The 23,119-nt window shown below is 42.8% G+C and overlaps 2 protein-coding genes across 5 annotated transcripts in view; one reads left to right on the top strand and one right to left on the bottom strand.

The window, feature by feature from the left end:
• The window catches only part of TTYH1 (tweety family member 1), a 117,121-nt gene extending 94,172 nt beyond the window's left edge, over window positions 1-22,949 (bottom strand). For all 4 annotated transcript variants that reach the window (XM_069947678.1, XM_069947679.1, XM_069947680.1 and 1 more), the window contains exon 1: window positions 22,635-22,949. In XM_069947678.1, coding sequence (XP_069803779.1) covers window positions 22,635-22,760 — 126 coding nt within the window. In that variant the 5' untranslated portion in view covers window positions 22,761-22,949. The remainder of the gene's footprint in view (window positions 1-22,634) is intronic.
• The window catches only part of LOC138769299 (immunoglobulin superfamily member 1-like), a 94,148-nt gene that overhangs the window by 14,761 nt on the left and 56,268 nt on the right, over window positions 1-23,119 (top strand). The gene's annotated exons all lie outside the window — the stretch shown is intronic.

Here is a 23,119-nt window from a genome sequence, read left to right as displayed (position 1 = left end):
CTATTTTCTGACTGTCATTTTTTTTAATTTTACTACAATTTTTCTACATTGTTATGAGGGCTGCCATATTACCTGAACTGTTCTTAACACCATTTAGTGACATGCTTTACAGCAAGCCTCATGGACATAGACAGCAATAGGCAGAGTCTGTCCCCTTGAGATGAGTGTGAAACATTACTGAACATGCTCTGTGACCTTTGAAGAGATCATTCCACAGGAAGCTGCTATTGTCTCCTCTATCTACTGCTGTCACATGTCGCTGCAATTCTGTACAGATGACTTTACAGCAGCCTCCTCTCATCACCACAGACACAACACGAAGTCTCAGCTTAGTTTAAAGGAGAAGTCCGGCAAAATTTTTTATTAAAGTATTGTACTGCCCCCTAAAAGTTATACAAATCACCAATATACACCTATTAGGGGAAATGCTTATAAAGTGCTTTTTTCCCTGCACTTACTGCTGCATCAAGACTTCACTTCCTGGATAAAATGGTGATGTCACTTCCTGGTTAAAATGGTGATGTCACGATCTGACTCTCAGAGCTGTGCAGGCTTTGGCTGCTGGAGAGGATGATGGCAGGGGGGCACTAAGGGACACAGGGCACTGGAGGGACACTGAGCATCCCTCTGCCATCATCCTCTCCAGCAGCTACAGCCCGCACAGCTCTGGGAGTCGGGTCGTGACATCACCATTTTATCCAGGAAGCCTTGATGCAGTAGTAAGTGCAGTGAAAAAAGCACTTTATAAGCATTTCCCGTAATAAGTGTATATTGGGGATTTGTATAACTTTTGAGGGGCCATACAATACTTTAATAAAAATTTTCAACGGACTTCTCCTTTAAGCCATAGTGGTGAGAATCAAAACTGCAAGATATCAAGATTATTTTATAATATAAATTTTAAAAAAAAGGAAAATTAGAAAAAGGGTCACCAATAATTCTTTCAAAATATGTTTAACATAAAACATTATTTAAACAATAAGTCATTTTCTAATGACACATTCCCTTTAAGGTGACCTGAACAGACAATGAGACTGCCTTTATGTCATGTCTAGAATGGTATGTACTTTTTAGTTACTTTATCATATACAAATAACACATTAAGGAGATTACAGAAAAAAGTGGAATCCTTTCACAACCTTCAAACCAGAACATGATAGCTCTGACTTTAGAATGTAACAAATAAATGTGAAAAACAATAATAAAACCTGCAAGGGAAAAACAGGGCACAAGTGAAGAACTGCTTTCTGGGCCAAAAGTAAGTAATAACTCCCTATTGTGATTGTTCAGTTATATTCAAGATTACAGCCTTCAAACTGGCAGGCAAGTGAGGTAATATACATCACAGATACATGCATTGGTCTATATTGTAAATGTGATTGTGAAATAAAGGGGTATTCCAGAGAAACTACTACATCAAGAGACTTGTGCTTAAAGTTAGGACTGGCATGTACTGTGTGTCGGGATGCAGAACAGAAAGTACTTACATTGGGGGCTGGCATTTACTGTGTGTCGGGATGGAAAACAGGAAGTGCTTACAGTGTGGACTGGCATTTACTATGTGTTGGGATGGAGAAGAGGAAGTGCTTATAGTGGGAACTGGCATTTAATGTGTGTCGGGATTGAAAACAGGAAGTGCTTACAGTGGGGACTGGCATTTACTGTGTGTCAGGATGGAGAACTGGAAGTGCTTAAAGTGGGGACTGGCATTTACTGTGTGTCAGGATGGAGAACAGAAAGTACTTAAATTGGGGGCTAGCATTTACTGTGTATTGGGTTGGAGAAGAGGAAGTTCTTAAAGTGGGAACTGGCATTTACTGTGTGTTGGGATGGAAAACAAGAAGTGCTTACAGTGGGGACTGGCATTTACTGTGTCGAGATGGAGAACAGGAACAGCTTACAGTGGGGACTGGCATTTACTATGTGTCAGGATGGAGAAGAGGAAGTGCTTAAAGTGGGAACTGGCATTTACTGTGTGTCGGGATGGAAAACAGGAAGTGCTTACAGTGGGGACTGGCATTTACTATGTGTCAGGATGGAGAAGAGGAAGTGCTTAAAGTGGGAACTGGCATTTACTGTGTGTCGGGATGGAAAACAGGAAGTGCTTACAGTGTGGACTGGCATTTACTATGTGTTGGGATGGAGAAGAGGAAGTGCTTATAGTGGGAACTGGCATTTAATGTGTGTCGGGATTGCTTGGGAATACCCCTTTAACCTTATGCACATGGCCATTGTACAACTCTGCAGTAGATTACAGTAATACAGGACCTCTATAGGTTATTGTAAACTTCTGTTCTTCAGGAGACATATTACAGTATTTGATTGTGTAAGAATCTGAACAAAAAAGCATTGCTACCGAAGGAGAATAATGGGTCATACAGACACATCATAAAAGCGCACAGTAGTACGGAGACATAGTAACTTTTTGTGTCCAAGCTCCATGCACTCTCCTCTGGCTAGGCATCACTATGTACAGTATATTAAATATACTGAGCTGCATCTTAATTCGAAAGCTTAGGGATATTAAGCACTTGTTGGCAAAGTGTTACATGTTGGGAGACATGGTGACTTAATGGTAGGCATAGCTGCCTTATCTCACCACAGCCAGGAGTTCTAGTTTAACCAGTGCCAACTCTACTCAGAGCTTGTATATTGTGTCTTCCTTCCACAATCCTAAAACGGTTACATAGCAAATGGCGTATGTGTCTGAGATAGGGAAATGAGATAGTGAGCAGTACTGTGTGCGTTCCATGTACATCTCTATGGAACATGCCCCTGCTCAGTGAATGACAGATAATAGGTAAATAACAGCAGAAGTGATCTTTTCATCTATGGGTAATGTCAGGAGAACTGGCTACAGCGCAACAGCTAGACAGACAATTGGCATGTGAAGAGGAAAAGAACCTCTCAGACAGCAGGAATCTGACATGGGGTGAGGGGGAAGAATAGAAGGGAAAGTGAGAGACAGGCTCCAAGTGTGGGAAACTGGGGGGAGGGAGTTAAAACCACACTCAAAACAAACATCATCGGGGGCAGAGAATAAGAATCAGTCTGGGGGTGTGCGGCAGGAGGGGGTGACCGGGCCTGGCGGTGGGAAGAGATGCATACAATATGAGGGATGAATAAAGAAATCATGGGCAGATGTGCAGACTGCCGTTCCCAAGGATCAGGCTAATTGTATTATCTGCAGGTTTAAATGACTGGAGCTCAGTGCTGGAGGATGTGGGCATACATAGAGTCCTATGCTAATATCTGATGGACTGTCAAGACGTTACATAGAAAACCAGGGTAGAGATGCACACAGCTTTCCGATAGAAGCCATTGTCCTTTTCCAGATTTCCAGACAGAATTCTATAGGACACAGCATGAAGGCTGTGAGCAGAAAAATGTGATTGCAGGACTCGGGCAATAAAGTCTTGTGTTATACAAGGTCAGAAGCACCACGGATATATGAGAGAACTGCCCCAATAACACATTTTTAATGCAATGTGTTATTGAAATGATTCCCTTTGGCAGAGGGCATTCCCGTATTACAAATATAGGACTGTGGCCTTATAGTTTTATTACAATCTGAGTCCATTCACCACTGAGCGCCCTGTTTTAGGGGAGATGAACACATATCACCCTTGTTATAGGCCCAGGCGAATGAGCAAACACTTATTTGTTGACTGATCACATCTTTCATGCATGTTTAAAAATCCTTGTCCATTGGATGCCCGTGTAAGGCCATGTTCACACAATGTATGTGTTGTAGAAATCATGGCTGTTGTTGCAATTTGCAACAACGGCCGTGATTTATGCAACACATACGTTGTATGTGAATGAATGGAATCCCGGCCGGAGCGTATACACATAGTATAGGGATTCCATCTGGCCACACGAGAAACTGTCATGTCAGTTTTCCACTGGCGCTATTCATTGGCCGCAAGCTCCATTGTGTGCAGCAGTGAATTCGGATGCGGGCTCCAACATGTGCGCCCGCATCCGAATTCAGCAGAAATGAAGATTATCCGGCTGGTACTGCAGCCACAGAACGGCCGGTGTGAACATGACCTAATAGGGGATGTGCAACCAACGAATTATATAAGTAAACACCTGCATATGTCCCTGTTGGATAGGGGATGTGCAACCGAAGAACTATATAAGTAAGTAACGGCTGCAAACATGAGAGCAGAGTTGTGTAATAGACTCCTTAAATGAGTACCAATATACTTGTATAAAGCAGCAAGTGCCTATCTAATACAGTCATTAGAACCTTTTGTTGTTCAGTGTCTGGGGTGGTATACATCAGGGTACTCCTCAATGTATAACTTTGCCATGTAACTTTCCCTCTATGTGTGGAACCGTCTATGCAGCTCAATCTTACATTAGGTTCTGCTGGCTGAGATGCTGACCCCACTAAGAGCACAAAAACACATGTAATTTTCAGAAGGTCACTGTCACGTGACCCAAATGAAGGAAAGAATGTAGTCACAAAACATGAAACAATTAAATGTTATAGTACTATATGAACCATATGTCTTGGCTGACTAGTCAGTGAATAATAATAATAATAATAATAATAAATGCTGGAGTGCTTCTTTACAGGGTTGAATTGTGTATTTGTGAGCTAGAATAGAAGCTTGACTACTGCTGGCTTCTTTGTATTAGGGCTGAAGCGATATTATATTCATACTGTGCTAGGCATAACACAACATAAAGGAAAAAAATGTTTTGTGCAGCAGATCAACATCACTGAGCAATCTATCCACTGATAATACTTTATTACTCTTTACAACTCTCTTGGCATATCTATTACCTGGTCATATCTGATTGGAGAGACAAATGGAGAAGTTGGCAAGAATTCTTCAAGGTAGTTACATTTACTCTGACACCTTTATTTGCTCTGTTGCTACAGTCAGCCTATTCCACAGAGCGCTTCGGCCGATTATCGCTCCGTGGAATAGAGACAACGATCAGCCGATGATCGTGTCATCGGCTGATCGTTTATTTAGGTTCAAACCTAAAATCATCGGGCACCCACTGCGCATCATTGTGTGGAATAGCAATGACCGACGATCTCACAAACACCATACATTACCTACACATGTTGCAGGGCTTCTCCTGCGCTCCTTCTTCCTCCCGGTCCCGTGCGCGTGTGTGTAGGTAATGTATGGTCTTTAAACAAGGGCTGCAAGGACATCTCTAACAATGTCCCTGTAGCCCTCGCTAAACGATTATCGGGCTGTGGAATAGGCCCAGTAAACGAGCGCCAATCTAGTAGATCGGCGCTCGTTTACATTATTGATCGGGCCCCCATCAGCCTGTGGAATAGGACCCTTAGTTTTTATGATCCCCTCTTCTAAGCTGAGATGCACAGTGGTGGGTAGTCTGAACTAGGCCAAAGCTACACCACAGTACTGGAGCCGTGGTGCAAATATCACAGGCTGTTCACTAACAGCTCATATGCATCTGTATTGTATCTATGCGCTAAGGATAAGCGCACAATTTGGGAAAGACTTTCCTGATCTTGGAAGTATGCATGACAGCTCCAGAAGGAAGAAAGCTGTCTACTCTTTGGAGGTAGCTACCCTGTAAGTCAAAGTCAAAACTTTGAAACTTGACATTACCAGAATCTCAGCCAAACCAGAATCTCCTCCCAAAGGAAAAAGACCCATCTGTAGACAGCTGTTCTTGCCCCTTGTCAGTACATGATGGCTGGCTGGGTGGAAAGCTTATGACACACATTCTTCCTTCGAGAGTAGAGCAAATTTTCATTTCCAAGACATCACTACCTAGCCAAGAAGACTCCCTGCACCAGTACAGTATTGACAGTACACACACAATATATAACTAATACTCTGTATAGAAGCATTTGTTAACAGTTTAGTACATAAGAAGGTGGGTGGGGAGAAGTTTTAATAACAGAGCGAGGGGTTAACTCGGCGGCAGGCCCTCACTCATCTGCTTCCACAGAAAATAGATTATAGAAAATCCTACAATTTGGTGGAGGCTTAACACGCTAAATCCAAGAGCATGAGCTGCAGGGCTGTCTCGGCTAGAGATAAAGCTGCAATTGCTGGAGCAGCGGAAGGAGGAGGACAGGAAGGGGGCATAAGCAGATTTCTCATACAATGTTTGGGGTAAGAAAGAAGTAAGGAGCTGTCATGTCTGATTTAGGAGAAGTCTATGCTGAAATGATCATTAGATAATCAGCAGATGGAAGGAGCTGTGGTGGAAAGTTAAAGCTTTAACGGAGACAGAACTTCCCTGAACAGTAGTGCGAGTAGGACCACAGCCCAAATCCCCATAGGTACAGCACTTAGGGTCCTATTACAAGGAGCGATTTTTAATGACTAACGATAAACAATCGCAAACGAGATTGTTTATCGTTAACCTGAAACCGTTCACCATATTACACAGAACGACAATCGTTAGTTACGATCGTTATTTTGATCGTTACTATGATCGTTTACTTCTTCTGATGCCAGCAAAACAATGAACAATGCAATTACACTGAATGATTAGTGAAAAAACACGGAACTTAGGCGAACGAATGTGGAATTACAGCAAACGATTAACAATAATTTAAGGTTCAGATCTAAATCAACGACATACGAACGATTTTTCGATCATTGCCTGCAATTACACAGAACGATTATCGTTTAAATATGAACGATTTAACAATTTTTCGCATGATAATCATGATAGGGCCCTTAGATTATACAGAGGCAAAGATTTAGTGGCTGCTTTCTATTTAACCCCATGTAATCTATTGGTCTGCCTAGACCTCTACAGAGGGGTTTTATGATGGGCCTTAGGCTAGGTTCACATCACAATTTTGCTATCTGTTTAATGTATCCGCTCTATGAAAAAAAATGGATGGTAAAAAAGAATGCTGTTGTATGCTATCCGTTTTGATCCATTTTCCATTGACTTACATTATAACAAAAACAGATCAAAACAGATCCATTTTTTTTTTACATTTTGAAATGTACACAAAAATATGGTTCACCACGTTTTTCTGTACGTTTTGCAAAATGGATACAGTGAGACGGAATTGTGATGCGAACCAAGCCTTACATAGTCATCAAGCAACCTGGATTATGGGAAGGGAGGGAGGGAATATTCTTCTCTCCCCTTCCCTTTCCTCATTGCTTAGACTTTCTATGGAACTATCTTCTGCTCCATTAAGTTGGCGGCGAGAGAAGCAGTCAGCAGAGCTCTTTTCTCTGCACGTTGTAGTGATTGGTGTTGGTTTTATTGCTCAGATCAAAATTTTAATATGCGTCTATTGCATGTCAAAAGTTTTTTTGTAAGCCAGCACATAGTTCCCGTTCCTGCGGGAAGTGGTATATTCTTTCCAGTGTGACACAGTCCTCTCTGCTGCCACCTCTGTCTGTGACAGGAACTGTTAGGAACTCACCTGCCAGCGCTCCTGCGGCGTCCTCCTCGGTCCCGGCTGCTTCTGTCGGCGCTAGGATCCTGCGCCGAGGCAGCCGGCCGAGCCGGGTGACGTCACGGAGACCCGACGGCGTCCCTGGTAACCAGGGACGCTGCGGCTCCGCGTCACTCCTGCCGGCCGTCCAGCCTCTGCAGCTGAACTGCATCAGGCTCAGGCTGAGGGGCGGATTGCTCCGCCACTCGGTCTGGAGCAGACCAGCTGCTAAGTATCAGGAATCAGGGGGTCGGACCAATGGTGTACTGGTCCGGCCTCCTGACCCAGTATAAAGTGTCATCACTACCAGCTCTCTTTGCTGGTTATTAGTTGTCCTGATCCCAGCTCTCCAGTTCCCTGTTCCCTGCGTTGTTCTACTATTCTGTCTTGCCTGGATTCTGACCTTTTGCCTGTTCCCTGACTATCCTCTTCTCCCTGATTTTGGTACTGCGTTTGCTCGTCTGGTTCTGACTCGGCTAGTTGACTTTTCTGCATTGTGTTTGTCTGTCTGTCTGCGTTTGATGTTTTGCACGTATTTAGCGTAGGGATTGTCTTCGTGGTTGTCCGCGACCGCCTAGGGTCGGCCGAGGCAAGTAGGCAGGTGACAGCGGGTGGGGTCTAATTCAGGGCCCACTGTCTTGTGTCTCCTGTCTCAACCATAGCCCGTGACAGAATAACCAGCCTTAAAATTATATATATACATCTCCCGAGAGTTGTCATGGATCCCATTAAGGCGTTAGTTGAGCAGATGCAAAGCCTGAACACGTTGGTCCAAGGACTTGCGGAACGTGTTCAGGAACAGGAGGCTGCTCCCCGTCAAGTGACTATGACGACTCCTTCCCCGCCCGAACCACCTGTACAGCTCCCGAAGAAGTTTAAAGGGGATAGAAAGGAGTTTCGGACCTTCAGGGAGGGATGTAAATTATTTTTTCGGTTACGTCCACGCTCCTCTGGGGACGAGAATCAAAGGGTGGGAATTATCATGTCCCTTCTGCAAGGACCACCACAGGAATGGGCTTTTTCTCTACCTCCCAACGCCATTGAGCTAAGTTCTGTTGATTATTTTTTTTCAGCTCTTGGCTTGCTATATGACGACCCTGACAGGACCGCAGTGGCCGAGCGCCAATTAACCTCACTACAACAGGGAAAAAGACCAGTGGAGGACTATTGTGCAGAATTTCGCCAGTGGTGTATTCCCTCCGGTTGGAATGACTCTGCACTACGGTACCAATTTCGTGTAGGTCTCTCTGACCAATTAAAAGATTTATTAGTGGCTTATCCGCCTCCTGAGTCTTTAGAAGAGACCATGACCTTAGCTATAAGGGTAGATAGGCGCATGCGAGAGAGACGTAGAGAGAAATTAACCACTGGTCCCTGTAAATCCTCTTCCTCTGTCTTTTCTCCCCCTAAACCTACTCCTTCTCTGTCCTTGTCCCAAGAAGAACCCATGCAGATTGGAGCCACGGATGCTAGAACAAGGCGAGCCTATCGTTTACAGCACAATCTGTGCCTATACTGTGGCAAAGCTGGACACCGTGTTCGGGAGTGTACCTCCAGGCCTGGATCACCGCCGGAAAACTCCAGCGCCTGAGTGACTATCGAGGGGGTCATTCAGGCGCACAGGTACCGCTCGATAGTAAAAATAAGTTGATGGTGCCTATTACTCTTTCCTTAGGGGAAAAGAGTATTTCAGGATCGGCTCATATCGATTCTGGGGCATCTGCTAATTTTATTAATTCTGGTTTTTGGTCCAGTCTGGGGGTATGTCCTCTTCAGCTTAAGTGCCCGCTGAGTATTACTGGAGCAGATTTTACACCACTGGCGCAGGGTAAGGTGAGATATATCACCCCCCATTTGGAGGTAAAAGTAGGGTCTATCCATTCGGAGTTCCTTGATTTTTTGGTTATGGATAATTTGTCCTCAGATATTATTTTGGGGTTACCCTGGTTGACTCAGCATAACCCGGTGTTTGACTGGTCAAGCCGGGAACTCATTCAATGGGGTCCGGGATGTGCTTCCCATTGTATTTCTTTGCATCAAACGGAATGTTCTTTGTTGGAAGGGGAGATCCCCGAATTCTTATCTGATTTTGTTGATGTGTTTGATGAAAAATCAGTGGACGAATTGCCGCCGCACCGTCCATATGATTGTGCCATTGATCTGATTCCTGAGTCTAGATATCCTAAAGGTCGAATGTTTAATTTATCTAGGACAGAAAGGGAGGCTATGCGTGAATATATCAAGGATAGTTTACGCAAAGGTCACATCCGTCCTTCCTGCTCTCCACTAGGAGCAGGATTTTTCTTTGTTGGTAAAAAAGATGGCGGTCTACGTCCCTGCATTGATTATAGGGAACTGAATAAAATTACCATTAAAAACCAACATCCTCTTCCATTGATTCCAGAGTTGTTCAATCAGATTGTAGGGGCTCAATGGTTTTCTAAGATTGATCTGCGTGGAGCCTATAATCTGATTAGGATAAAGGAAGGGGATGAGTGGAAAACCGCATTTAATACCCCTGAGGGCCACTTCGAATATCTAGTGATGCCCTTTGGGTTATGCAATGCCCCGGCCGTGTTCCAACACTTTGTAAATGACGTGTTTCGTGAGTACTTAGGTCGTTTCTTGGTGGTGTATTTAGACGATATACTTATTTACTCTCCTGATTGGTCGTCCCACATATATCATGTGCGTAAAGTTATGGAGCTACTGAGACTAAACAATTTGTTCGCTAAGTTGTCGAAGTGCCAATTCGGTGTTCAGGAGATATCATTTTTGGGATATAAAATCAACCCCAGTTCTTTTGAAATGGACCCCCTTAAAATAGATGCTATCAAGAGGTGGGAGCGTCCCAACAGTCTCAAGGCGTTACAGAGATTTTTGGGGTTCGCTAACTATTATAGGAAATTCATCCAGGATTTTTCCATAATTGCTAAACCTTTAACTGATATGACTAGGAAGGGAGCGGATTTGGAAAACTGGACTCCTGAAGCTGTTTTGGCATTCGACAAACTTAAAGAGTGTTTTTCTGTGGCTCCAGTATTGATTCAACCAGACTTCGAGCAACCCTTCATTGTTGAAGTAGATGCCTCAGAGGTAGGGGTGGGAGCTGTGCTCTCACAAGGTTCTCATACACTCACCAATCTCAAACCCATAGCGTATTTCTCTAGAAAGTTCTCTAGCGCAGAAACCAATTATGATATAGGCAATAGAGAACTTCTTGCCATAAAATGGGCCTTCGAGGAATGGAGGCATTTTTTTAGAAGGGGCTAAACATAAGATTAAGGTATTGACTGATCACAAGAATCTTGTTTATTTAGATAAAGCCAAACGTCTTACCCCTCGACAGGCCAGATGGGCACTTTTTTTCACACGATTTGATTTTGAGGTAACTTTCAGACCCGGCTCCAAAAATGTAAAGGCTGACGCCTTATCACGTAGTTTTGAGATCAGTAATGCTCCCACAGAGAATCCGGCAACTATTTTGTCTCCTGGAGTGGTAGTGGCCATTTTACAGCCCGATCTGGCTGCCCAAGTGATAGACTCACAAGCCATGGCCCCTAGGAACACTCCAGAAGATAAACTTTTCGTTCCCCCTAATCTCCGTCTCAGAGTCCTTGAAGAGATTCACTGCTCTGTACTAGCAGGTCATCCAGGCATTGCCGGAACGAAATATCTCTTAGCTCGTCATTATTGGTGGCCATCTTGGGCCAGAGATACGAAATTGTTTGTAGAGGCATGTGAGATCTGTGCTAGGTCAAAAGTATCTCGTAGGTTGCCAGAGGGACTTCTTCAACCTTTACCTGTACCTACCAAACCCTGGACACACATCTCTATGGACTTCATAACTGATCTACCAATCTCCAAGGGTAAAACGGTGATTTGGGTGGTCATTGATAGATTTTCGAAGATGTGTCATCTTATTCCTCTTAGTAAACTCCCTACTGCTCGTAGTTTGGCCTCTCTATTTATTAATCATATTCTCCGCCTACATGGGGTTCCCGAAAACATTGTCTCGGATAGGGGGGTACAATTTGTATCCAAGTTCTGGAGAGAGTTCTGTGGGCGTCTGGGTATATCCTTGTCCTTTTCCTCAGAGTTCCATCCTCAATCTAATGGTCAAACGGAGAGAGTAAACCAGTCATTAGAGCAGTTTTTAAGATGTTTTGTTGCTAGTTCTCAGGACAAATGGAAGGAATACTTACCCTTGGCTGAGTTTGCACTAAATAACCGTGAAAATCAGTCTCTCAAAATGTCACCTTTCTTTTGCAATTTTGGGTTTAATCCCAGGTACTCTTCCGTTCATGCTGCTGAGTCGGTCAACCCATCCGCTGAAAAGATCTATAAAAGACTGTGCACAGTCTGGGCCCAGGCTCTGCAGAACCTGGTTAAAGCCCAAGAAAGTTCTAAAAGACAATCTGATAAAAGACGCATATCTGGTCCAGAGTACAAGGTGGGAGATAAGGTATGGCTCTCGACCAGAAATTTGAAATTAAGAACGCCATCCAGTAAACTATCACCCAAATTTATCGGTCCCTATGTTATTCTTAAGGTCATCAATCCTGTTTCTTTTAAGCTGCAATTGCCTAAAAGTATGAAGATCTATGATGTATTCCACAAATCACTGTTGAAGAAATATGTTAACCCGGTGTTGCCTTCGGTCCTCCCTGCTCCCTTGGTTGTTCAAGGAGAGCTGGAATACGAAGTAGAGAGAATTCTGGATTCTCGTTGGGTCCAGAGTTCTTTGCAGTACCTGGTTCATTGGAGGGGATTTGGTCCTGAAGAGCGCACTTGGGTCGCAAGTAGGGACATGCATGCGCCGCGTATGGTTCGACAATTTCATTTATGTAACCCTCTCAAGCCTGGTCCTTTGATTAAGGGTCCTGAGGCCCCTCATAAAAGGGGGGGTAATGTTAGGAACTCACCTGCCAGCGCTCCTGCGGCGTCCTCCTCGGTCCCGGCTGCTTCTGTCGGCGCTAGGATCCTGCGCCGAGGCAGCCGGCCGAGCCGGGTGACGTCACGGAGACCCGACGGCGTCCCTGGTAACCAGGGACGCTGCGGCTCCGCGTCACTCCTGCCGGCCGTCCAGCCTCTGCAGCTGAACTGCATCAGGCTCAGGCTGAGGGGCGGATTGCTCCGCCACTCGGTCTGGAGCAGACCAGCTGCTAAGTATCAGGAATCAGGGGGTCGGACCAATGGTGTACTGGTCCGGCCTCCTGACCCAGTATAAAGTGTCATCACTACCAGCTCTCTTTGCTGGTTATTAGTTGTCCTGATCCCAGCTCTCCAGTTCCCTGTTCCCTGCGTTGTTCTACTATTCTGTCTTGCCTGGATTCTGACCTTTTGCCTGTTCCCTGACTATCCTCTTCTCCCTGATTTTGGTACTGCGTTTGCTCGTCTGGTTCTGACTCGGCTAGTTGACTTTTCTGCATTGTGTTTGTCTGTCTGTCTGCGTTTGATGTTTTGCACGTATTTAGCGTAGGGATTGTCTTCGTGGTTGTCCGCGACCGCCTAGGGTCGGCCGAGGCAAGTAGGCAGGTGACAGCGGGTGGGGTCTAATTCAGGGCCCACTGTCTTGTGTCTCCTGTCTCAACCATAGCCCGTGACAGGAACTGTCCAGAGTAGTAGCAAATCCTAATAGAAAACATCTGCTCTGGACAGTTCCTGTCACAGACAGAGGTGGCAGCAGAGAGCACTGTGTCAGACTGGAAAAAATACACCCCTTCCTGCAGGACATAGAGCAGCTGATACTGGAAGACTGGAGATTTTTAAATAGACGTAATATATAAATCTGTATAATGTTCTGACACCAGATGATTTGAAAGCATTTTTTTTTCCATTGGAGTACCCCTTTATCAAGAAGTAGTACTATTCCAACATAAATCTTGGCAGATTTGTAGCACACAAAGGATTATCCTCAGGAAAATGTAATTGTGCTGTTCTCCGGACGGTGTTTCCCCCAGTATCTAGCACTATTATACTGTAGCTACCAATATTACATAAATGTTCGCAAATCAGACCCTCTATATGGTTTACCAATGTTGTGAAATATTGGTGATATACAGTTTATCATGGGAACCCAGAGGCTATTTAGGAGTTCCTAATTCTTATTCAAGGCAAGCCTATTCATGTTTCTGAAGGGGCAGTGATATCTCGATTTTATGCCTTTCATTTGCTTAGAACATTAGGAGTAAAATCACTATGTCAGGTATTTGCACACAGCTGCACCGCTGGCACGCTGCTCGTATGCAGCTGGACTTCATAATTCCTGTAAATCTGGGTAACCGTTATGCCATGTTATGTAACCGCCGAGACCAGCGCTAACACCTAATGGATACTCCGACTGAGTCACAGACTTGTTATTAACACAGCTGCCACTGAATGTCACTAAGATGCCCGAGTCACAGAGATAACACTGAAAACCATTTCTATCCCCCATAGAACGGGAGGAAACCTGACTGCAGAGAAGGAATTGGAAAACAGTTTGCTTTAAACTCTTCTTGTTAAGCCAACCTTGAAATTAAACTGTGTAATTTCTCCCACTCTTCTCCCGCCACTCCCGCCCACAGCGAATCATTTCACTCTCATACTCCATCTTTTTAACACTTTGTTTTATGACGTATCGCATAGTTTGGAAAAAATCTCTTCAAATGTAAAAAACCTCATATCTTTCATATAACGTAGGTCTCATTTTCATTCATGCACATTGTGACATTATAAACATCTGGCATCCTACATGCACCAAATATTCCATCAGGGGTCTCTCATCCTGCCCCCCCCCCCTACTCATTACGTGATCTGTAACAAATTGACAGATTCATATAGTATTCTGAGATAGAACACATGGTCTTTCCATCAGATAGGGCATGTCTTAGCTGACAGGCCGCTCAGCCAATCACTGGCCAGGACCGCCACAGCCGGGGAGAAGCGGACTGCAAGAGTAGCCCTGGACCATGGATAGGTAATGTATGCCAGTTTAGCAAGGGCTGCAAGGACATCGGTAATGTCCATGCAGCCCTTGTTAGACGATTATCGGGCCGTGTAATAGGCCCAGTAAACGAGCGCTGATCTAGCAGATCGACGCTCGTTTACAGTTATTATCGGGCCCCATCGATAATAACACCCTAATGGAGTGTCGTACTCCGCTATCTCCAGCAGCTCCATAGAATGAGTGGTGGCATGCATGCACAACTCATTTCTCCATTCATAACAAATATTCAGGGCCTACTTGTTGACATGATCCCCTGTTAGTGTTTTATTTTGGAATACCCCTTTAAAGGGGTTGTCCAGAGTTTTAAAATGTTATGGCAATCCTCACTTCCCAGCTCAATACTTTCATACTTGTTCCAACATGACAGGTGAAGCCTAGCACATACCCTATTGACACAGCCAGTTTGGAAATCATATAACGACAGACTAGATGCACCAGGTGGTCTTTTTCTGCTGACAATGTTCTATGCTTCTAATATTTTTAGCTGACTATGGTGTAAAATATCAACTAAAGCTGTGATGCGTCAACCTTTCTGCCGTCACCTCTGCAGCCATCAAAATTCATGTTATCAGGGATTGGAAAAATAAAGGCTCTATGTAAAGACCCCTTCTATAATGGACATGTAATCCTTAATTCCTTTACATGATGCAATGGTGTTAATGTGAAATGTGTGAAGGTAGTGATTTGCTATACTTATATATATTGGCGGCAGGGAAGGTATTATGTTAAAGAGCTTGCTTTTCGGCTTTGTGGTAAATCCTTCCTCAGTTCACTCTCTGGGAACATTAAAGGTTTATGTTTTCCTGGGGTAAATAACCAAAGGCCATACTTTATATCAGCAGAAAACTCCTATGTATTGAGTAATGTTAAGCGGTCTTTCCAAAATTTTATTAATGAATTGACAACTGGGCGTTACCATAATTCAAAGGGTCAAAGGGGTGTGTCCATAGACCTTCTATCACTGTCCAATGAGAATGTACATTGTCTGACAATTTAGGAACCCAATGGTAATGCCCAGTTGTCAACATTTATACACATCCAGGAGAAATAACAGAGGAATAGCACAATGCAGACTTTTTAAATGTTTTACCTTTTTCCCCTCACTGTAATAATAATAGTAACCCATTTGCAGAGCTACATTGAGGGTTAATCAGCTCCCGTGAAGCATATTCCAACCATATATGTTTTAGTAAGAGTAAACTCTATTCTCTTATTATAATAACACTTAGAGAGAATTCTAATATTATATGAGCAAGGTAATCGAATAAAGAAAGTATTCATCCATGTGGAGCCTTAGTATCTAATCATAACATGAGAAATGTCTCCTTCTTGTGACTTGATTATATAATATTTCCACCGCTGTAACTTCAGTACAAAGTCGCAGCATTCAGAATCTCATTTCCATATTCATTTATTACTTTTTTTTACCACTCACATCTACAGAAGCGTAGCATGAAGCACAATACAAAGGGGGAGATTTATAAAACATGGTGTAAAGTGAAACTGGCTCTGTTGCCCCTAGCAACCAATCAGATTCCACCTTTCATTTTCCAAAGAGTCTGTGATAAATGAAAGGTGGAATCTGATTGGTTGCTAGGGGCAACTGGGCCAGTTTCACTCTACACCATGTTTGATAAATCCCCCCCCAAAATCTGTAACATGACCCACCAAACTATTACACGTCACTTATAGTCATCACCCCCTCATATGGGGCACTGAAACTTTATAATGCAGAACCCAGGTGCAGCTACAGCCTTTGCACCCCCTATAGCTAGGCTGCTGCGTTTACTTCAAATATTGGTTCTTTGGGAGTTTGCTAGTGATACACCCTATACAGTGGAACCCAAAGTTTCATTGAAAAGTGGTTTTCTATGGGGATGGTGCATTGAAAATTCTGTGAAATAAAATCAGTTCTGTACTGTATATGTTGCGGCCTATGGTGAGAATAACAATTCCTTCCATACTTATCTATTATTATTATCTATTCAGTCTTCTTCCCCCAATTCTAAGATACTCCTTTGTGCTAAAGAACTCCGTCTCCCCCTTCTCCACCCTCCCTTCTGAGACAGCTGATGTAACAAGTCCCTATCTGCATTTTTGTAATGGCGGGAGGGATAATAACAGTGAGTTCATCAGCAACTTGACCTCGGTCTAACCCTCCCAGCATTACAAAGAAGCTACAAAGTTGCAGATAAAGCCAGCCAGGGACTTGTTTACATCAGCTGTCTCAGAAGGGAGAGGGAGGAGTGGGAGACAGAGACGGAGTGAAAAGCTCACACTCAGTTTTTTGTGTTTTCAGCAGCTCAAAACAGGAAGGAGAAGACTGAATAGATGATAATAAGCATGGAATGAATTGTTAGTCTAACCACGGGCAGCAACATATGAAAGGTTATGTTTAAGTGGAATACCCCTTTAACCCCTTCTCATGTTCTAATATACATGTACATATATACCGCGCTTCTGAGTCCCACCAATAATACAGTATAAGCACACATCATAGTGCAGAACATAGTTTTAGACTATGTTCTACACATCGAATGAATGGATCTAGCGGAGGCACACCATTCTTTCAGGTTGCTGCTGGCACTTACCATTCTATTAAGTGTGAACCTAAACTTCTCTGTAATTCCTCTATGGGAGTGAAATGTGTTCATATTGCTCAGAGTTTTTGGTACCTCAGGGCAGCAAGTACATGGAGGAAGGAGGAATCAGGTCTACAGGAGGCACACCACAGACAGACTGATACAGCACCCATGTCTGCAGTCATCATCCTCCTCTTCTTCCTCTTCCTTTAAACAAGGAACATTGTGTGAATAAAAGTTACTGTGAGGTTGAGCTGTGCTTTCAAGTTAAGAGGTACTCCTAACAGGCATCATCCCATACAGTCTGTGGATAACTGCAAGTGTGATTAACATGCAAGCTACGTGAACCCCCCTGGGCTGGTATAGGGGATTCTGTGCCAGATACTCCTGGAGGCTGGTACAAAAATGCGAATAATACCTAGGTGTCAGCCATCTTGGAGCACAATCTTACAAGTAACTGCAACTGTTCTTCTATTAAAGAGACTGTGCCCATTGTAAGTGTGGGAAACCATCAAGCTGTGTACATTGTATAGGGATTATAACCACTGTGCTTATTAACTTACTCCAGAGATTAAAACATTATGCTCAAACCAACTGATTCCAGAAAGTTGTACAGATATGTAAATTACTTCTATTTTAAATCTCAAGTCTTCCAGTACTTATCAGCTGCTGTATCTCCTATAGTAAATGGTGTAGTCCAATCTAACACTTGCTCTCTGCTGCCACCTCTGTCTCTGTTGGGAACATCCAAAGCATGAGAGCATAGGTTTTCTCCTGCTCCCGACAGTTCCTGACATGGACTGAGGTGGCAGCAGGGAGCATTGTGTTGGATATTCTAAATAGAGGTTATGTACAAATCTGCATAACTTACCGGCACCAATTGATTTGAATACAGTTTTGTTTCGCTGGAATACCCCTTTAAAAAGCCAGTATCCGCCAAGTGTGTTGTACCGTTCTCATGAGAGAAAATAGAGGTTTTACAGCACAATGTATGTGCGACATTCCAGTGGGGTATAGTACACCCCTTACAACCTTACATTCAAACTCAAGAAATGGGTTTATTGATACGCAATGTGAAAAGGTTATTTGGAATTCAGTAAAATCCTTTTCATTTTAATCGACCCTTCTCCCAATTATTTTAAAAGACCCCTCAGAGACAAGATAATCCCTCCATTTTTTAGGTTACTTAGATAAGTAGATTTTAAAGGATCCAGACTAATGATCTTATTCTCAATATTTAGCTGACTCAGCACAGAACGATGAAGAAACGCTAATGACTTAATTCACGGAAACACATCTTAGGATCATGTGACTTTGCATCTTGAGACTGCAGCAAATTTCTAGGCAGACACAAAAATTCTACACAGTTAGAAAGACCATAGTCCATTTGTATCTAGAAGTGTTAAAGAGAGATCACACAGGACTTGACTGACAGCCCTCCCTACTTTGTAGTTTAGAATAACCTAAAACTTCTTACAGGTTTCCTTATAAAATTTTCCGTTTTAGACTGTTTAACTGTATCCCTGGAGGCAAATATAATATATTTAACCCCCTAAAGAGATAGAGATATATCAATGATTGGTTCTAACCTTTTATCAGAAGCTGACTGAGAAAAGGTCATGTGACCAAGGTTCCATACATCCTTAAGACATGTGATGCACTAGTAATAATAATGCTTTTATTTGTACAGCGCACACAGCTTCCGCAGCACTTTACATCGTTTTTGCCAATTATTGATCCCTGTCCCCAATAGCGCTCACAATCTTAAATCACCTATCTGTATGTTTTGGCTGTGGGAAGAAACCAGAGTACTCGGAGGAAAGCCACGCAAACACAGAGAAAACATACAAACTCTTTGCAGATGTTGTCCTTGGTTGGATTTGAACCCAGGACTCCAGTGCAACAAGGCTACAGTGCTAACCACTGAGCCACCAAAAGGGAATTTCCATCTTAAGAAGGTACATCCCATCCACAGTATCCACAGAATTGGGCATTACGGGGACAGGGGACACCCAGTAGTCGGACCCCACTGAGATAGTGTGAAGACCCCAAAATACCATCTGAAAGAGACTGCAGGCCGTGTGCACGCCGTTAATCCGTTCTCTATGGAGCCACCAAATAGCTGTCAAATGGGAATACCCTTTTGAAAACAGTGTATGCAAAAATGTCAGTGTGCAGACTAAATAACAGTGTTTGAATTTTAAACACAGACACAAACTTAGACAATTTGAGAGGGATTCCACAGCCACACAAAAAGCGTATAGTTGGAGCTGGTACCAGGACACTGCAATGGCTTACCGAATCAGTGTATTACATATTTATACATTAAAGCAATACATTATGAGCAACCAGTGTAGTGTCCAGTGTCAACTTTATGTACTAAAGCACAACATTCATTGAATTGGACAGACGTGGCTTATAATACACTATTAGGCTATGTATACACAACGTGACTCATCATGATGCTGAATCCAATGACTCAGCCGACATCGAATGATCAGCCGACATAGTGCCTTTTAACATTACCAGAACACCAAAAGTTTAGCGGCCATAACGGCCGATAATTGGCTGAGTATGGCCTATGATCACTTGGTGTAATAGGGCCTTTAGGTCTTCTGCTAAAGAACCGCCCTATCTTAAAGGGGGTCTCTGTGTAATACTATATTTCTCCCTTAGCAACCTGGCAGATTGTGTTAGGTGATGAAGCATCCCCTTTAAGAAATCTTCCCTTTTTTTCCAATGAGATATCTACAAGAGTGACAGAAAAGGTCAAGTGTGCCACAGGTGTATACCACAGGTGTCAGGCCCTCCAGCTGTTATAAAACTACAATTCCCATCATGCCTGGTCAGCCAAAGCTAAAGCTTTGGCTGTCCAATCATGATGGGAATTGTAGTTTTGCAACAGCTGGAGGCCTGTGTTTGACGTCCCGGGTCTATGCTATTTGTACGGTATCCCCTCCAGTGTTTCCAATTATAGTATCCATTGATGTTCCCAAGTCAGGTAAGACAGCGATAGTAGATTACAGAAAGAAAAAATGTACATGTAGTTAAATTCCGACAGACTAAACCTCGCAAGAGACAAACTAGGCAGATTTGTGGCTTCACAGTCAAGGCAATGAATATTTAATGGCAAATTCTTCTGCTCAATAAATAGGTCTCCAATCTACGATAAAGATGAATGTGTTGTAATAAGCTGCCTTGGCTGCTAATCGATGTGCAGAGACGGATCTTACATGGATGACCGCACACTCTTATTGCCCCCTAAATATCCCCCCGCCTATAATTCTGCATGGGGGTTTATGGCCACATAGTTGTATGGAGACACTAAATCCATGGACAAGCCATCGTGCCTAATGCAGGTCATGGTAAATTATGATGGCTCTGAAGATGATAAAAAATTTACCTGAATCCTTTTGCTCCTGATCTGTACAATGCAAAGGGATTTTGCTTGCATTGTGAGGTCTGAAGTTACACACCTAACAATAGGTTAGATCCTATTACGTTTAGATCAGTTTCCTTTCTTTCTAGGATCAATAGAGGGTTTTCTGTTTCCAGGAGTGTGTATTACATTACTGCTGGGCTGCAGGGTGACCTGGCGTGACTTATCCGCTATCAATCTAACTACAGGAAACAGACTCGTACAAACAGGTGTATTTCCTGAGGGTGATCCTTTACATCCTACCCTATAAATACCATAGTGTACTATATATAGAATAGGGGCATTTGTCCTGGGATGCCAGGGAAGGAGCACCAACAAGCCATTCTGATTTGACCAGGGTATTCAGATACAGGCCTACTGCAGGAAGCTGGAGCCTAACTACCACTACATCTGGCTATATAGAACTACTTACAGCATACTCTACATACAACCAGATGTGTACAATAAACAGACAGACAGTAAATCTAATTTCCCAATAAATCAAAGTCATACAGGTTTCAGTTTTATCCCTTTTTGTGTGACAAGTAGTCTGACCCCCACTTCCACAAGGGTTGTCATCCAGCTTTACTGGCAAATCTGTGTAGTTCTGCACAGCTATGCTCTATTCAATAGCCTGTGGAAAGCTACATGACAATTCCTATAGTGCTGTGATGGCAGCCATATTGTTAGCTATGGTTACTTGCATTGTCAGAAACAGATAGAACTAACTTGATGGTGTTTTTACAAACCTTAGATAAAAACACGACTGAAGACATTAGACCTTGTTAATTTTTTAATATTTCATCTCCCTCCTGTTTGTTGGCATACAGATAGTAATAAGGCTCCAATCTCCAGCTGGTTTATGGTCTGAACTGTCTTTTTCGGCTTACAAACTATGTTAGAGTTTTTGGGCCCTAATGAAAAATATATAACCTGAGTACTATGAGCATACAAGTCAATGAACCTCTTCAAGGTACCAAGGTCCTGGCTACTTCTACCCCCCTTGTTCGCACCAATGCCAGCCTTATTGGCTTATGATTCTTAACTAAAACATGGGCGGCTTATAAGTTATATTAACCCAATTAAGTAAAGATTTGGTAGCCCACGGCACCTGCCACTTGACATTTTGCCAGAAGGCCAGTCTGGGCCTAGTCCTACAAGATGACACTGAATGTGATTTACTTGTGAGTCTCTAACAGGTTATTGCATGAAAATAGCCACATTTTATACTATATAGCACCAGTTATAGACATGTTGCACACAACATATTTTACTATTACTGAAATACATGTAAAGTTGTGCCTGGGCTCTACACTCTTCACATACAGCAAGAAAAAAATAGTAGGTGTATGTGTCAGTGTCCCCATATACATTATCAGCCAATTGTATGCCTGGGAGGGGACACTTTGGCATTCGTTCAGAAAGTATATGTTAACGTATAAAAGTATTCAATGCTATATATATATATATATATATATATAACAGATGCAAATGTCTATTGTATACACACTGATAACATGTGTGCCATATGGCCCAAATGACCAGAACTGTAAATTTTGTGTGATAAATGATAAAAGTTTATAACTGTATGTGCAGAACATCGTTTTCCCAAACACATATAATATAGCAGGCACGAAAATACAACCTGTATGATAAAAAATAAACAAACAATTAGCACCGCTACAATACAACGATAAAATTACAATGCAATTATTATTAGTGTTGCTATCAGTAGTAGTAATATTAGCATATTTAGAACATATATATATATATATATATATATATATATATATATTTACTACTGCTACTAACCATCATCATCATCAATCCACATCAGCACCACCACCATCAATATTGGTACCACTGATCATAAAAAGCCATCACAGAACATGACTGTTACATATAACATACTGTATAACTTGCAATAATGTCGCTTTGTGCCCCTGCAAGTGTTAAACTTTTTCTCATTAAAAAATGTCCACAATTGTTCTAAGTAACATTGTTATTGATTACAAAATAATTGGCAATATTGACGTCTGCGTCTGTTCAACTATTCGATGTGAGACCCTCAAATAGATTTAGCTGCGGTCTATTCATTCTACACGTATATTCCTAGGTAGAAAACTTTACGTTAACCCCTTTGAGTCCTGCCTCTATGTCGTCTGCCTCTGTTATTGTTGATGCACCTGCTGTGCTATACGCTATACTGCATTTTCTCACTCTTACCTGCTGATAGTTCCATTCCTGGGGAGCAAAATTGCTGTCCACCACCTCAAACTGGAAATTGGTATGTGGCACCTGGTGCAGAATGTAAGTCCACCAAGAAGCCCTGTACCCATGACTTAGGCTCATGGCTCCTTTGCAACCACAAATAAATAAAAGGAGGAAAAAAATGCAAAAAAATGAAAAGCAGCAAAACTAAGAATATAGTCCTTAGAGGATGCTGTGTTAATGGCGTTATGCTGTTTTCATTGCTCTGTATTCATCTTGTTAGCAGCAAATCCAACCAGCAGACATGGTGGGAACTGATGCATCTGGAGTGTAATTGCTTAAAGCAGGCAGAGGCAAGAAACATAGGGGGGAGGAGGCAAACATGTAGGTCTATCCCTATCCATTGACATGATATGGAGGAATATGGAAGGGCGTAGCAGCACCCCCCAGTGGTTTACTAACAAATTTTCTATTAATTAGTTTGTCTCTGTGGTCTTTCA

The sequence above is a fragment of the Dendropsophus ebraccatus genome, chromosome 12 (genome assembly GCF_027789765.1).
Source record: "Dendropsophus ebraccatus isolate aDenEbr1 chromosome 12, aDenEbr1.pat, whole genome shotgun sequence".
In the NCBI taxonomy this organism is placed as follows: domain Eukaryota; kingdom Metazoa; phylum Chordata; class Amphibia; order Anura; family Hylidae; genus Dendropsophus; species Dendropsophus ebraccatus.
Note: the sequence above shows the minus strand (reverse complement) of the source record. Positions and strands in the feature narration are given on the sequence as shown.